Source organism: Cervus canadensis, chromosome 1 (genome assembly GCF_019320065.1).
Source record: "Cervus canadensis isolate Bull #8, Minnesota chromosome 1, ASM1932006v1, whole genome shotgun sequence".
NCBI classification, from domain to species: Eukaryota; Metazoa; Chordata; class Mammalia; order Artiodactyla; family Cervidae; genus Cervus; species Cervus canadensis.
Genome location: NC_057386.1, coordinates 123,323,069 through 123,339,811, shown reverse-complemented (window position 1 = coordinate 123,339,811; position 16,743 = coordinate 123,323,069). Strand labels below are relative to the sequence as shown.

The following is a 16,743-nucleotide window of genomic DNA, read 5'->3' as shown; positions in this document are numbered from 1 at the left end:
TTCCGCTCCTTTGAACAAGTTGCTTCATCTCGGCAACTGGTCTGGGCTGGTCAGCAGTCACCGAAGTGGGTGTGGAATGGATGAGCATTGGCCGAGTCAGCCAGACCAGGACCACCTCCCAGTACCAGCCCCGATCAGGTCCATGTGAAGGGACCCCCACAACTTAGGTTTACATAGTTAAGAATATGGCTTTAAAATGTGAATGAATTTTCATCCAGGTAATGCTCAGCAGTAAAGAATCCACCTGCCAATGCAGGAGACGCAGGGTCAATCCCTGGGTCAGAAAGATAGCCTAGAGAAGGAAATGGTAACCCACTCTAGTGTTCTTACGTGGGAAATCCCATGGACAGGAGAGCCTGGCGGGCTACAGTCCATGGGGTCACAAAGAGTCAACCATGACTTAGTGACTAAACAACAGCAAATTCTCCCAGGCTCTGAAATATCAAGACATGCTAACTTGTCAGGCAGCAATGCAGCCTCCCAGGGGTGGTGGGAGAACACGCCAAACTGTCTTCTGGTGGGGAACTCACTAGTTCCATCTCATTAATCCTGAATTTTCTCCCACCCTTACTTTTCTGTTTTCATTCCTCTTTATTCTCATTCTTTCTTTCCTCTTTATTCTCACTCATTCCTGCCTCCAAAGTAAGGTAGTAATATTTCTATTCTTAAGGAATTGTTATTTTTGTTTTATTTGTGTGAAGCATTTGTAGCTATCAAAGTCTCTTCATTTGGTGTGCAGAGAAATTCAGTGAAGTGAATACTCATTCAAAAAGTATCTATTAAGCTTTCCTCTATACCAGGCGTGGACCCAGGTGCTGGAAACACAGAGAACAAGAGAGACCCAAGTCCTGCCCTCCTGGAGCTTTTAGTTTTAGTTTGTCTGTGTAAATGCTGATGGATGCTCTGTCAAACAGAAGCAAGGAGGGGGTGGATCTACTTTAGAGTTTGGGGTAGAGGCAAGCATGACCCCGACTGAAGGAGTGCCAGAGTTGGGAGAATGGGAAGTGATTGCAGATCAAGGAAACTGCCTGGGCCGATGCCCCAAGGGGTGGAAGAGAGGCTGGCATGTTGAGGGATAGGAGCCGTCAGAGTGTCTGGAATGCTTAGGTCTGGGGAGAGACGTCCAGCACACCTAAACTGGAACCTTGGGCAGTGGCTGCACTCTGCAGGCCGTGGTGGGGGAGACTGGATTCCACTCTTAAGCCCAAGGCAAATAAATCATGGAAGAGTTTCAAGCCAGGAAGAGGCAGGAGCTGATTCATGTTTTGAAAAGCACACTCCAGCTGCTGCCTGGAAATTGGACTGTAGCAGGTAAGGGCGAGAGCTGGGAGGGAAGGAAAGAGGCCCCGGAAATAGTCCAGGCGAGGGATGATGGCAGCTTGGACGAAGGCGGCGGCAGGGGCGGTTATTATTTCTGGACAGTCAGAGGTATTTAAGAGTGAGATGTGCCTGGGATTCATTTCTTCTTATTATTATTGTCCTCATGCTGCAAGTGGGGAAACGAAGGCTCGGGGAGGCATCTGCCTTGACCAGATGAGAGCTCACAAAAGAAACAGGGAAGCTTGAACCCAGGGCTGCAGAGCCGCTGCCCTCCCTGGAATCTGCGCTCTTCCTCAGTCCTTTTAGGTAGCTCAGCCTGAAGTCCAGCCCGCATCTCCAGCTGAGACGTTGCTCACGCACGTCATCCCCATTTTACAAATCAGGAAATTGAGGCTCGGGCATTAAGATCTCCCAGCTAGAGAGAGTGGCAGAATCGGGATTTGAACCCAGCCCACATTCCTAAGTCTTTCCATAGGCCCGTAGACTGGGAAAATGAGTATACTGTGTACTGGGCCTCTTTAGGCTCTGCAGAAAGAAAGTCTCTGGTCCAGAATCAGCCAGTCTGTCATTCTCCAGTTTTCCCTCAGTCAATAAATACAATAAAATTCAATTCTGTACAGACTGTGTGTGTCTGTAGGTAGGGGAAAATTCTGTTATGCTTTCAAATGCAGACATGAACATCTCCTTGGATCTGGGGAGAGAACGTTTGGAGAGAAGGGTCTCCCCTGTGTTGTTTGGGGACGTGGCCTTTCATGGTTTGGGGAGAGGAAAGGGTGAGTGTCACCTTTTGCATAAAGGGTGAGTGTCTTGTCCTTGAACTTCCCTGGTAGGGGCAGTACCTGGTCAGGTAGGTATTCCTGTCCATTACTTTATTTACTATGCCACCAAGGCAGTCGGGGGGCCTGGGTACAGCTTCAGGTAATTAAAGTCGGCTCTGTGGGAAGTGCACATAATGTGGATGATGAACATTTTAATAAAATGTAGGTAGACGAAAAGAGCTGTTGATTCAAAAATGAAATGTAGTCTTCCTCTTCCTCTCCCTCCTCCCTTCCCTCCATTTCACTGGAAGCAGAAGAATTGTATATCAAGGACCTTACACAGTTTGGTGTGAAATAAGACCCGCACACTGGACAGGAAGCAGCCAGTTAGACTTTTTATGGAGATGTTGGTGACAGGCTGGGACAAGGGACTCAGGCATGGGGTCATCTGATTAGTAGGAGGCTACTAGGGACCCGCAGGCAACCATGCCTGGGCAACCCCTGTTCAGTGTGGGACTTCTTCCTGGAGATGGCATCAGTCAGCAGATGTCTTCTAACCCTAGAAAGGAGAGTCACGGTGTATGAGTTGCAGCCAAGTGAGAACTGGCTTTAAGGGGTGTCCCCATGGGTTAGGAATAGCAGCAGAAAGGGGGGGGTGCTTTTTGTGTGAACTCTGGCTCCCTTTTCCTCCTCGTGACCCCTACAAAATATTTGTCCTTAAAAATGTTTATCTTCGTGCTCGCTTCGGCAGCACATATACTAAAATTGGAACGATACAGAGAAGATTAGTATGGCCCCTGCGCAAGGATGACACGCAAATTCGTGAAGCGTTCCATATTTTTTAAAAAAAAAAATTAAAAAAAAAAAAAAAAATGTTTATCTTCATGCTGACAAACTAGACTGCACAGGGCATTTATTAAACACTAGTTCCTCCCATTTGTTCAGGGAGAATTTACATCTACAGATTTCTCAGGTCCTCTCAGTAACCGCTCAGACAGCCTGGCCTTTATTTAACCAATGACACACTGTGGGCAGCAGGAAGACGGGCACTTGCCAACGTCAACAGCAAATCAGGGGACAAGTGGTGGAGGACCCAAGGACTCCTGGGGTGGAGCCCTCCCTGGCCTGCCCAGCTGCCCTTCATTTGAGGGTTTTCCTCTTTCCATCTTACCCTCAACCTTCTCTGGTTGGGACTTCCCTGGTGGTCCAGTGGGTAAGGCTCTGCGCTACCAATGCAGGGGCCCCAGGTTTGATCCCTGGTCGGGAAACTAGATCCTAACTGCCATAACTAAGAAGCCTAAATGCCACAACAGAGATCCTGTGAGCCTCAACTAAGACCCAGTGCAGCGAAAATAATTTTTTTTTTTAAGTTTGAAAGTCTTTTTTAAAAAAACAACAACTTTCTCTGGCTGATCTTCCCAGTGCCAAATGGCATTAGTTTCTTTCCAGTGGGTCCCTAAAATCCGCCCCCTCTCTCTCCTGCCTGTTGCCCCCAGGCACCGTCACCCACTTGACGGTGGTGGCAGGAGGTGGTATTTCTGTTCTCTGGGCCTCCAGGCTCATTCCCGTGCCCCTGAGGCTTCCCAGAGCTACCCGAAACAAGCACCTCTCTTCTGCTCAGCTGTCCTCTGTGGCTCCCAGTTCCTTCTTGCCTTGATCTCATGGCTTTCCAACCCAAATCCACATGAATTCCTACTGTGCATCTAGGTGGTCAGCCACTCCTGCGCACAGCCTGAGTTTTCCACCCTCCACGCCTTTACCCACAGCTCCTTCCTCCTCCAATGCCTTCTCCCAGGTGCTGGTGTTATATTCTCCTGTTAGCTGCAGCTCTCTCCCAGGGCACTTCCCCCAGGACATGGCGCGAATGTTATGTGTGACCATCATCTTCCACCACTGAGCTGCTCAAGGCCCCGAGATCCTCACCTAGCACACAGCAGGCGCTTTCTTCCCCACCTGGATTGTATACCTTAGCCCTGTACACCAGTAAATTTTTCCAGAGCTTTCTAAGGTTCCCACAGAGCTTCTTCCAATGCCCAGTCTCCTCCCCCACCTCAAAAAAGAGGCTATCCTGAGAAATGATGTTCGAATGGCACAAACTTCAGCGTTGATGCCATGGTTTGGAGACGAGGGGACCAGGATTCAAGGCCCAGGTCTGCCTTTGCCTGACTGTTTTCTTGGATGAGTGTTACCATCTCTCTGAGACTTGATTTCCCTGCCTGCAGAAGGGGTTAAAAGAGGAGATAGGCCAACAGGTCAACCATGAAAAGTTACCACTTAGTTCCTGTGATATGATGAGTAAGCACCACTGTGGCACCTAGCAAGGGCGTGGCACATAGTAGGTGTTCAGTAAACACTGAAATGAGTGACTAAGGGATTACTCGATGTGCCGCCTCCCCCTTTTTAAACAAAGGAGAGGGAAGAGCACAGAGGGGAGCTGCCCGGCCAGCTCACCCAGCTGAGCCAGTTGTGTGAGCCCTAAGAGGAGACAGTGGGGTCCCTGGCCCCTCACGCGACATCCACCAGAGTGGGGGTGGGGCTACCTTATTTTCCCAGCGCCACAAGGTTTTGCATCTGAGAACTCCAGAATATAAAGCAGCAATCAAGGGCAGGAGGAAGTGATCGGATGTGGCTCCCGGGTTCGTGGCGAGATAATTAGGTGTTTGATTGGCATCCTCTCTCAAGGACAGCCACCTCCAGGTCCCGCCTGCAGCAGGAATTGGCTTGTTTTCCTGGCTGATGCCTGGGGGTGGGGGTGGGACCTTGGAAATGGGGGTGCAAGTGCTTAGGGGAGAGGTCTGGGGCCAGGCTTGGCCAGCATGTCTTTCATTTTTCCTTTATTCATACATTCATTCTTTCATTCAACAAACATTGAGCACCTACTGTGTACCAAGCATCAGGGATACAGCAGTGACCCAAACAAATAAAGCCCATGTCCTTCTGGAGCTGACACTCAAGGCAATAAATAAATAGGGCAGTAACTACATAAATGCATTGATGACAACTGCCATTTAGAGAAATAAGCAGAGAGAAGAGCGGGTGAGGTAGGAGGAGGTGCTTGCTTGCTTTTTTAAATAGGATGGTAGGTAGGACTGGCTTTTGGGAGGAGATGGTATAAGAGCTGAGACTCGGAGGAGGCAAGAAAAAGACCCATGCGGAATAAAAAAAATACAGTATTTCAGGCAGAGAGAACAACCACTACAAAGGCCCTGTGGCAGGAATGTACTAAATGTGTTCAGGAGCCAGCAAAGATCCTGTGTAGCTGGAGAATGACTGAGAGGAGAGCAGAAGGAAGTGAGGACAGAAATAAGTCATGTGGGCCCTTGACATTGAGATGAGCACTTTGGCCTTGATGCTGAGTCAGGGGAGAGCTATGGAAGGGTTTTGAGCAGGGGAGGGACAGGGTGTGACTTGGGTTTAACACTATCCCTGTGGCTGCTGGTGGGGAGGACTGTAGGAGGATGAGGGCAGCAGTGGGGAAGCCCACTGCAGAGGCTCCTATGGTCACCTAGATGGTAGTGGTAGAGAGGATGAGAAGTGGTTGAATCAGCCGACAGGGTTTGCTAATGAGAGCAATGTCTACACTGCAGCCCTGGGCCTCAGCCCAGTACCAGGGCAGGGAACGTTGCTGCCTCCTCAGGGCTAAGGAATGGCCATGCCCCCGAGCACCCAAGCACCTCCTGTCACCCTGCCTGCACCCCCAAGAGGGAAGACATGCCATGATTCCATGTTACAGCAGTAAATCCTCAGTACAGAGAGGCCAGGGGTCTGCCCAGAGTCACAGAGCCAGTAAGTAAGAACGTCTGGACTCGAGCCCGCTCTGCCTGCCCACTGTGGGCTCTGGGCTGCCTCTAGCTACAAGCAAATTGACGGAACTTTGGGAGCCTCGAGGGAAGTCTGGTGGGCCACAATTTTAATTGTCTGTGTGCCCTACAGGACCAAATACTCCGTGCAGGCAGGACTTGGGTCTGACTTGTTTTGGGCAGCATTGTAGACATTTAAATTATCATTGACTAACTGCACGAATGGATGGATGGAGGGATGGACAGGTGGACAGGCAGACAGACTGACCTGGCCCAGCCGTGCTCCTGGTCTTCAAGCCAAATGAGTCCTTGTCTTGAACACACAGGTCAGGTAAAGGTTGCCTCATGAGCATCTGGAGGAAAGAAACCAGAAGAAAGTGTGATCTTGGCAAGTGTCTGTTTCTCCGCAGGTACCATGTGTAAAATGGTACCTGCATCGCAGGACCATTCATTTGCTCCCTCAGCAGATGTTTCTAGAGCATCCACTGCATGCCAAGCACTGCTGGGAAAACTAAATGAACTTTTGTATGCCAGTTAACATGGACCTAGAAAACCCTCTGTGGACAGTTATTATACTGTTGTTGTTATTATCACTGCACTGGGAGTTTGCTTAGAAGTTTTTGGCAGCTTCACCCACACACCCAGGCCTCTTGGTTTGGCCACAGTCCTGTCAATGGGCTTTGTGACCCAAGTGTGAACTGTCTGTCACCCTGGCCCAGCTGATGGAATTCAGTAAAGCCAGCTTGGCTAAGAGCTGTTTTTCATAGGCACCGCCCCTTGCCCTGGCCGTCAGATAATTGGCCCAATACATCTTGGCATCTGGAATTTACATACGATACAGGGAGTGATGGATGACTCTGGTAACCCGGTCTGTCTCTCAGCCGAGGCTCAGTTATCCATCTCAGCAGGCTACAGAGCCGTCTGTCTTGTCTCCTTACTCATGGCCAGCCAGCATGTGCCCTTTGTCCCAGGTCATCCCCAACCCCCTCCTTCAGCCTACCTCTAGGGCCACTCTGAAGGCGACGTTCCCATCATGCCCAACAGCATCCCCAGAAACCCTCCTCGGTATTAGCCTGAGACTCTGATGGCAAAGCCCAGAATGGTTCCATGGACCTGAGATGCAGCGTGGGTTGTTTGGCCCCTCAGAGAGGACCCCTCCTTGCGCCTGCCACAAAGCACTTCTCATGCTTATATCTACTAATGGTCATTCACTCTCAAGTGCTTTTTGAGTGCCTTCATGCCACTGGCATTTAGTTAGAACTTGCGGCTACAGTTGTGAACAGGACAGGCACGGTCCTCAGCCGTAAAGGACTGACATACCATTGAAAAGACTATGAGCACTGAAGATCTAGACACTGTGCCAAGCACTTTACCTACTTACAGTCTGGTTCTCAAGAGATTTCCTCAGTAACCCTTTGGGCACAAATTTTTATCCCCATTTTACAGACACTAAAACTAAGGTTGAATATCTTGTCATACTGCTAGTGGGGGAGTCAGAGCCAGAATTTGGACACAGGTCTGTGGTCCCTGAATATTGTCATTGTTCCCCAGACAGACCAGGCTGTTTCAGGGCTTCTGACACATATCATTCAATCATTTGACCAACAAGCATTTCTAAAGTACCTACTATGTAAAAAATAGAAACTGTTCTAGGCACTGAGGATAAGAAGCACCATAATCTCTGTCTTGCTATCTTGGAGTTTTCATTCTAGTAAATAAAACACACAGTGTGTTTGATAGTGATACATGTTAAGAAAAACACTAAAGGCAGGAACAAAGAGACCAGTTAGGGGGCTGCCACAATAATCTCGTTTCCTCTGTGTGGGATGCTTAGCTTCCTTAACCAGCTCATCCCCTGAACTCAGGTCACATGTTCCCACCTTGGTGACTCTTTATGCCAATCACAGCAAGTCACCTTGCTCTCTGTGTCCCCATCATACTTCATTTGTACTTTTCATGTTGTCCTTTGACGCACGGTGTTGGAATTGACCTGTCACCTCCACTGCACTGTACATTCCTCAAGGACTGGGGCTGTATTGGTTAATTTCTGTATACTAGTCCCTAGCACTGTACCTGGCACAGAACTGGGGCTCAGTAGTTAATTGGATGGATGATTAGATGGGAATGGATGGATGGTTAGATAGATAGATGGGTGGGTGGATAGATGTGTGATTAGATGGATGCATGGATGATGGACTGATGGCTGGTTGGGTGTGAGTGATTGGATAGATGGATGTTGGATGATCAGTTGGATGAATAGATGATCAGTTGGAAGATAGATGATCTGTTAGATAGATGGATGAATGGATGGATGGATGAATGAAATGAGTGGATAAATGAATGGTTGGTTGGGTGATAGGATGGATGTTGGATAAAGGGGCTTCCAGCCTGGGTAACATACTAGGCCCTAGCAGCCCCTGCCCAAGTTGGGAACCACGTGACGACTGGATTTAATTAGTAGAACTAGGTAAAACTCTTACCTCTCCCTTGCCCCACCAGTTTCCATACCCACACAGAGGCAGTTCAGGGCATAAATCAGGGTTTCACTCTTCTCCAACTCTGCTCTGGAGGTGATGTCTTAATTGGATGTCCTTTGTCCCTTTTGCCAGAACTACTTATGCCCTAACTTGTGTTATTTGGTTTCAGAGCTCTTGGAGGATATAGACAGTATCTGATTCATTGTTTTCATTTCTCTTATCTAATGCCCAGCACACTGGAGATCATGGGTGGGTGGGTGGGAGGATGGATGGATGGATGGATGAATGTACAACATCTCTAGTTTAATCTCCCTGCAGCAAAGAGAAAGCAAAGCTCCAGGTTTGTGTTGGGGGCAGTTAGTGGCTGTATTGAAAGTCATAATCACTGGTCATCCTTTTTTTCCAGACTTGGCCTGGAATCTCATCTGCCACTTCATCCATATATCCTTACAGGAGATAATATACATAAATTGCTTAGCACATTCCATAAATACTAGCATATATATATAGACAGCGTACATTTTAGCCATGAGCTATTTTCTATAAAGAATGTCTGTTTAAAGTTTCATGTGGAGAAAAGGCCCTAGGGCTTTAAAAATAAAATCTGGTGACAGATACCAGAAAGGGATAACAGGGGCACAAAGGTAATGCCCAGACTTGGAGAAGAGGGTCTAGGAAGCCTTCCTGGAAGAGGGGACATTTAAGCCAAGGCACGAAGGATGAGAAAGATCAACTGCAAAGAAAGAGTGAGGTCATCAGAGATGAAGGAATTAAGTCTGTTGAGCCAAGAAGTTGGGAGACCCTGCTGCCTTTGGGTTTATGCAAGGAATTCAGTCTGGTTGGGAAGGAAACAAAGAGATGGGAAGATGGGGGAAGGACTAGGGACCCAGTGACACCCAGATGGGGAGTGTGGCGATTGTCCTAGAGCAGTGGAGAGCCAGAGATAGATTTTGAGCAGGGGAGGGAAATGTTGAAGAACCATTTCAACCCTTTCAAAGTAAAGGAGTGAGTGAGGTCCTTACTTCCTTAACCGCTAGTCCCCAACAATGACTGTGTCATTTTTAGATCTCTTCTCAGAGTTGGTATTAGGGGCATATTGTCTGAGTGTAGGGGTGTCTTTGGAGCTGAGAAGAGTGTGAGCACATGCTGGGGGACTGATCTGCATACACAGGGGTCCCCAACTTCCGGGCTGCGGACCAGTGTCTCCTGTCTGATCAGTGGTGGCATTAGATTAGAAAGAAAGTGCACAATAAATGTATGCTTGAATCATCCTGAAACTATCTCCATGCCCCGGTCCATGGAAAAATTATCTTCCTTGAAATCGGTCCCTGGTGCCAAAAAAAGTTGGGGACTGCTGTTTAAAGGATATATATATATTTTAAAATTTATTTGGCTGCATCGGGTCTTAGTTTCGTCATGCAAAATCTTTTGTTGTGGCATATGGGCTCTCTAGTCGCAGTGCACTAACCCAGTTACTCCGCAGCAGGCAGAATCTTAGTTCCCCAACCGGGAACCAAACCCACATCCCCTGCACTGCAAGGCGGACCACTAGGGAAGTCTCTAGATGTGTCTTATGCGTGTCTCCCCTATAGGAGCATAGCATCTAGTGCAAAGCTTTATGCCCCCATTGACACTTCAGGTCAAGATCCTGTGTTAAATTTCTTTCAAAACTAGTTATTCTTGAAAGATTCCCAATTCTTCCTGGTTGGGGAAACACAGTTGAACAGAGAATGTTTACTTGCTGGCCTCGTAGATAACCACCAGTTTTCCTTCACCACCCAAGAGCCATCCTTCCCTCTGAGGAAAACCAGCCTCTTAACCAGCTGTGCAGCCTGGGCAGGTAACCTAAGGTTTATTGCCTTAGTTTCCTCATCTCTAAAATGGGAGAATCAGATTCAATTCACATGAGCTGAAGTGTGAGACATACCTCCACGGACAGGACATGAGATGATTGTAAGTAGACCTGACGCGAGAAGGGATCGGCTTGTGTCAGGAGCAACGGTTAACCCTTCTCCGTGGTCATCCATTCCTTCTCATTCGAACAAGAAGAAAGTCTTTCCCTTTAACACTTCCCTAGCACTTGCCAACCTTCGTTTATAACAAAGACAAACAGCAATGCTTTGTTTTCATTGTACTTTTAAAGACTACCATCTGTTCATGGCATCGGGTCCTCTAGTGATAAAAAGAATTTCCTTTTCAAATGTACTTATTTAGGTTAAAAAAAAAAAAAAAGAAGTAGTTGTTATGTAAAGGTCAAAAACAGGTGAAATTTGTCTATGATGCTAGGGTCAGAATGATTGTTACCTTTAGGGAATACTAACTAGGAGAGGGCATGGAGAGCCTTCCAAGGTGCTCAGAGCATGAATATTCTGTGTATCTATCTGAACAAGATATATAAGGGTGTAAGAGATTTGAGCTTAAAATTGAACTTAAAGTTATGCAAAAACAAGGAAATGAATCAGTTTGAATATAAATACCAAGGACTTTGTTTAATTCATGTGGAACATCAATGTGGCAGAATGCATGCAGAGTGGTATGTATGGTTGAAGTTCAGGCAGTGATGAACTGGACAGCCTCGAAAGTTCCTTCCGGCTCATATGTTCAAGACCCTGCATGCCTGGGAAGCTCCAAGGTTGCCCAGCAAGGTGATGACAGACCCTCTCAGAGTTAGGAGCACTTCCCAGACAGTGGGTGTTTCCCGTAGACAAGCAGCAGAGCTGTAGGTTCCATTAGAAGAGCCCTTCTTCCCTTGCCCCAGCCTCTTCCTGCCGTTCCTTGTCCTGGATGCAGCTCAGCCCCGGCTTCCTTTCTTTCTGCACACTGGCCCGAGCCTCAGCTGCATCTATCATCTGCTCCAAGCTCATTAAAATTATTTCTTTTTAGTTGCAAATGGGCTGTTTATGATGATCATTATTTGAATGGTCTGCGCCGGGCTCCGGGCTGTCTGTCTGCTGCTGATGGCCGGTTAATCAGATGAGTCTTCTCCCCGCCTGGGCCTGGCCCAAAGTCTGGGGCTGTGTTAATCATGGCTCCCCTAGGGCTGGGGGCTGGGGGCCGGGTGGAAGAGGATCCCAAGTTCTGCTTGGTCATCAAAGAGGGCCTGCAAGCTGTGTATGTGCCTGGGAGTTCAGACACTTATTTCTAAAACTCAGCTTCAGACGGGTGCTGGTTTATGTCTAAGAGAGTTTTTTTGTATTCCTTCAAAATAAATACAGTGCTATGAGTTTTTTTTTATTTAAATATGTTCATTTTAAAAGACTTGTCAATTCTCTCATTGGCCATCTTGCTTTGTTAATGTTTAAATAGTCTTGTCTTTTAGGGTGGGAGGGAGTGGTTTTTTTATTTTCTTTGCCTGTTAGAGTAAAACTTGGCAATACTCTGTCATCCTTTTATTTGGGGGCAGGGGTGTGATGCTGGGAAAGATTGAAGGCAAAAGGAGAAGAGGATGACAGAGGATGGGATGATGATTGGATGGCATCACCAATTCAGTGGACATGAACTTGGGCGAACTTTGGGAGATGGTGAGGGACAGGGAGGCCTGGCATGATGCAGTCCATGGGGTCGCAAAGAATCAGACATGACTTAGCAAATGAACAACAACAACAAGGGGGGTGAGATTTTTACCAACCTGTAAAATCCAGAGCGCATAGAATCACTGATCTAGGGGGTTGTTCTCTGCGCTCTCAGTTTATCTAAGTTTAATATCAACCAACACTTGCTGAACAGTTAGTACTGTGCTTGATGCTTTACACATTTATAACATTTAAAAACGGCTCCCTCAACATCCCCCAGCTAGTGAGGAAGGGACTGAAGCCCAGTGAAGAGCAGGACATTTTAATTTTGCCTTTATAATCCACCAAGGAGATAATTCACACCTGAATTATTAGGAATATAATTTGTTCCTTAGTCCCTGCTTGAATCAACTTACAACATGTTAATGTGTCCACCACATGAGATGATGTATATAAGGAGCTTTAGCATGTTGCCTGGTATGTGTAAGGACCTAGTTAGTGATAGTTGTGATTATTTATTTGGGCTTCCCAGGTGACGCTAGTGGCAGGAGACATAAGAGATGCGAGTTTGAACCCTGGGTTGGGAAAATCCTCTGGAGGAGGGCATGGCAACCCTCTCCAGTATTCTTGCCTGGGAAGATCCCATGGATAGAGGAGCCTGGTGGGCTATGGTCCACCGGGTTGCAAAGAGTTGGACACAACTGAAGTGACTTAGCACAATGCACGATGATTATTTACCATTGTTGTTGTTGTTAGTGTACTTACCATAGACAAGCGGCAAGACTTCAGGGTTGAAGGATGAACATAGATGTAAGACAATGTTGAGAAGAACGTAGACATCAGACACATCATCTGCTCCTCTAGGGATGAACAGGAAAGATAGCAAGAGCTGGGCTTGCCTGGGGCTGGAGTTGGAGGCCTGCTGATGTTCCGCGTCCCGTCTCACGCTGCCCTGTCTACAGTATGGATGCAGCAGACAGATTCGTGCCCACCAGCAGCCTGGGAGGTTAGGGCGGAGGGAGCTGGTGCACTTGCACGGTGTCATTGTCTGGTACAGCACATCAGACACTTGGACTTATCCTGCTCTGAGATTTCCTTTCGGAACCTGGGTTTGATGTTTTAAATAAGGAGTCAAAGATCAACCCCCATGAGGTTGCTGGGATGCTGGGAGAGTTAGTATCCCAGAGATAAGAACATTGTGTCAGATATATGATCATTCTAAATCATGTGATGTTAACCCAAGTCTCAGTTCTGTTTGTCCTGTAGCAATGTAAAAACCACACCTTTATCTTCAAGACAGATGAAACAAACTAAGAAAAACTGTGAGCATCCTGCCACAACTCCAGTTGACCATGACATTCTGGTTCCTTCCCTCCTGCCAAGTGAGGGTCCTTCCACCTGGCTGCACTACCTAGTTGGGTTTTGTCTACCTTTGATCAGTCCTATTGCTGCAAACACAGATCTCTCCCTAGTCACTTGATATTTTGGTCACAGTCAACTGTGGTTTCTTTATTGGAAACTGCAGTTATTTTTAAATGATGATAAACCAGAAATCTCCTTATTTTCTCTATCACCTTGGTAGACTGTCAGAAATTGTTGCTGTTTTCTCTCTCTCCTCTCCCATGACACCCTGTTCCTTACCTGGCTCAATAATTCAATGGGGCGTCTGGACTAGAAGTCCCCGCACCTTGGAGTTGGTGCACCCACTGCTGTGGCATAGAGTTGATTTCAGCACCTTGGAGAGCACCACACTTCGCAGTCTCTTGCCCCTCTATTTTAATGACTTTTTTTTTTTTTTTTTTGCCTCGACCTTCTCCCTTCTAGTCTCAATGATTTTCCAAAGAAGTTAGACATTTCTTCAGAAATAGAAAGTCCTTCCCTGATTTTTCCCAAAAACTCCATAGGCAGAGACACTTATTCTGGGTTTAGGGTAGACGCTCCAGCCTTCAGTGGGTATGAGGTTTATGGTGCTATGGTGAACTGCTGTTGAGCAGATTTACCGACTCTCAGACATGATATAAGACAATTACCATGCATTTTGTCTCTTAGAGGGAAAAGGATTTGCAGCGGGTTAATAGTACTTTTATTTCATTATCTAATGGTAAAAGTGTTTCATTGTGTGTGCAAGATGAATGCGTATTAGTGATGACAAATGGGGTCTTTCAACACGGTACCAGGCCTCGTCATACATATGTTAGATTAAAGAGTTCACCCTCGAAATACACTCTCGCATCTGCGTGTGTGTTTTTAATAAATCTGATTGCAGAAATTTATTGCATCACCGGATTTAGGAAATTATGGGGCTTGATTGCTGCAAATATAATCGGGTGATATATACAGAAATGCTCCTCGAGTTATGGTCCAGAAAAAAGCCCATCTCGGGATGGTGCAAGAAAGCAGCAGACCACATAAACAGAGCATTTCTTGAATTATGCAAATGAAATCCATGACAACTCATGGTGAATTGTACTCCCCTTGTGAAACTGCCACCGTTAAAGTGAAGAAAGCTGCGAGAGGGGTGATCAAATATACATGTACGACCAGCAGACATTGTCTGTCATGTGTGAGCTGGAGCGTCCCCCACTTCCATCCCTCCCTCTTTTTTTCTCTCCTTGGTGCATCCTGTAAAAACCTGGTCTGAAACCTTCATTGCACATAAGCAGGCAAAGCTGCTTCCAATCCTTTGCTCTGAATCCAGCAGTCTTCAATGAAATATTTCTTATACTTGAAGTGAACCTTAAATGATTTACTGCAGGATACACAAAAGGTCATCTTGCTTCTTATTGGCACCTTCATTTTTCCAAAATCTACTGAAATTAAAAAGCCATCTATATCTTAAAAGGCGTATTTATGAACCCTTAAGTGTAAGTAAGTCATAGTTGGAACAGTTCCCACCTCTGATATATGAAAGCTGTCGACAGCACTTTCTTACACTATAATATGCCCATACAATATGCCGCACTTTACTATTTTGACACGGTTTGGAGATGTTTTCTACAGTTACTGACAAGCTTATGCCATCACTCCCTTGGAAATTTAAGAGGTGGGGCAGAGGCGTAAGGAAGAAATGAAAAAAACAACTCCACCCAACTTTATGGGAGAGTATTGATCTGGCCTGACTTCTGACAAGCAAAAAAGCTGTCCTGGATTTTTTTTTCGGTTGCATCCCCAGTTTCGTAAATTATTCATTTGTGCCAGGAGTCAATATCCTGTCTTTTCTCAGCTTTTTTGTAAGTTAAGAAAACTTGTTTGGAATGCTGTTTTGTACAATGATTAAAAAGGAAAAGGAGGAAAAAAAAATCTTTTTCTTTTCTCTCTCTCCTTTTTTTTTTTCTTTTTTATTGTTCCAGAAGGAGCTTAATTCCGTCGCTTCCGAGCTGTCTGCACGGCAGGAGGAGAGTGAACATTCTCATAAACATTTAATTGAACTCCGCCGGGAATTTAAGAAAAATGTACCTGAGGTACAGTATAGTTGCTGTTATAGAATTAACTCAGTAGGAATGCAGATTTTTCTCCGTTCAAACTATATTTTGAAAACTATAGACATAAGTGACTAACAAGAAAAGAAGCTAATTAGCCACAAAGAAAAATTACAACCCTCAACGTTTCCGCATTTCTTCGTATAGTGGCACTCAGCCGTGCTGTCTAGAGTAAGAGCAGGACGCTTCTCCACGGAAGCCATTGTTTTTGAGGGCTCTGTACAACATCCATTTTCCCCCCACATTAACGTCCAAGTCAGATGCTTGGCCTTGACAGCAAAGACAATTTGTCTTGAGTTCCTGGTTTTGTTTTGCTTTCCCGTTGGCGTCTGGGAGATGGTGGCTGTAGACTATCACCCTCTCCAGCCCTTCCCTTAATCTCCCAAGTCTGAAAGTGGCACCCATTCCCCATAAATGTGCCTCATTCTTCACCCCTTCCTTTGCAACTCCAGCCACCAGCATTGTCTTTCCCAGCTGCTATGAAGGTGGTCCAGTTAATGACCAGCCCCCACAATGTAAGAGTCCCGCAGGGGAAAAGACGAGAATGGACACGTTTCTTTCTTCACAGGGGTGAATGTGTGAATTTTTTTTTCCTCCTCTATCAGGCCCCCTGTTGCTCCTCAAATTTTTTTTTTTTAATGATGGAAATAATGCAAATAGGAAGAAGAAAACCTCCTGACTCCATATAATGTTGGCAGGGATGTGACACATCAGAGGCATGAAAACGGGAAACAGACACCCAGCCCATTCCCAAAGCCAGCTGTGCCTCTCTGTGGTCAGCAGAGGGTGGAGCTCTCTGTCTCAGCCCACTCAGGTGGCTTGCATCTTGGAGAACCAAACAGGGTCTGCCATTCCGAAGGTATTAATGTTAGACCTAGAATGTTGATTCCATTCTGCCTATTGGAATCACCTAGGAGTCCTGTTGCCATCTTACTGATGGAGGAGGGGCCCACAGAAAGGTGGAGAAGACCCAGAACCGGCTACCCAGAAATCAGGCCACGCAGAGGGGTTGGTCTCTTAGCTGTGAAATCCTCCTCACATGTCATAAATATCTTGGGTTCTTCAAGGCAAGAGTGGGAAGTAGGTTCTAGTTAGGACTTGTCCCTGGAGCAAGTCTGGGGGGAATCAGGTTTGAGAGCTGAGAGAGAGTGCACTTGGAGAAGGGGTGGGAATCTCAGATCTGTGTGTCTGCCATGTTACAGCTTCAGAAAGACCAAGTCAAGTCCTGGGTTTGACTGGGAGCTAAGAAGACATGGGGAGATTCTGAGCATCCTTCCCTCCCCTCTTACAACAGAGAACAGCTTAGTCTTTAAACCGATTTTTTGCCCAGAGTGAGAGAACCAGAAGCTTTGTCTCTGAGTCCAGTGTCTGGGAAGCAGAGACGAAATGGCCACAAA

At 46.6% G+C, this 16,743-nt stretch overlaps 1 protein-coding gene and 1 non-coding gene across 4 annotated transcripts in view; both read left to right on the top strand.

The window, feature by feature from the left end:
* The window catches only part of CUX2 (cut like homeobox 2), a 268,803-nt gene that overhangs the window by 154,558 nt on the left and 97,502 nt on the right, over window positions 1-16,743 (top strand). For all 3 annotated transcript variants that reach the window (XM_043440683.1, XM_043440674.1, XM_043440692.1), the window contains one exon: window positions 15,218-15,328. In XM_043440683.1, coding sequence (XP_043296618.1) covers window positions 15,218-15,328 — 111 coding nt within the window. The remainder of the gene's footprint in view (window positions 1-15,217; window positions 15,329-16,743) is intronic.
* Window positions 2,814-2,920, top strand: LOC122424949. Its single transcript, XR_006264626.1, has one exon. It is a non-coding gene; the product is annotated as a U6 spliceosomal RNA (small nuclear RNA).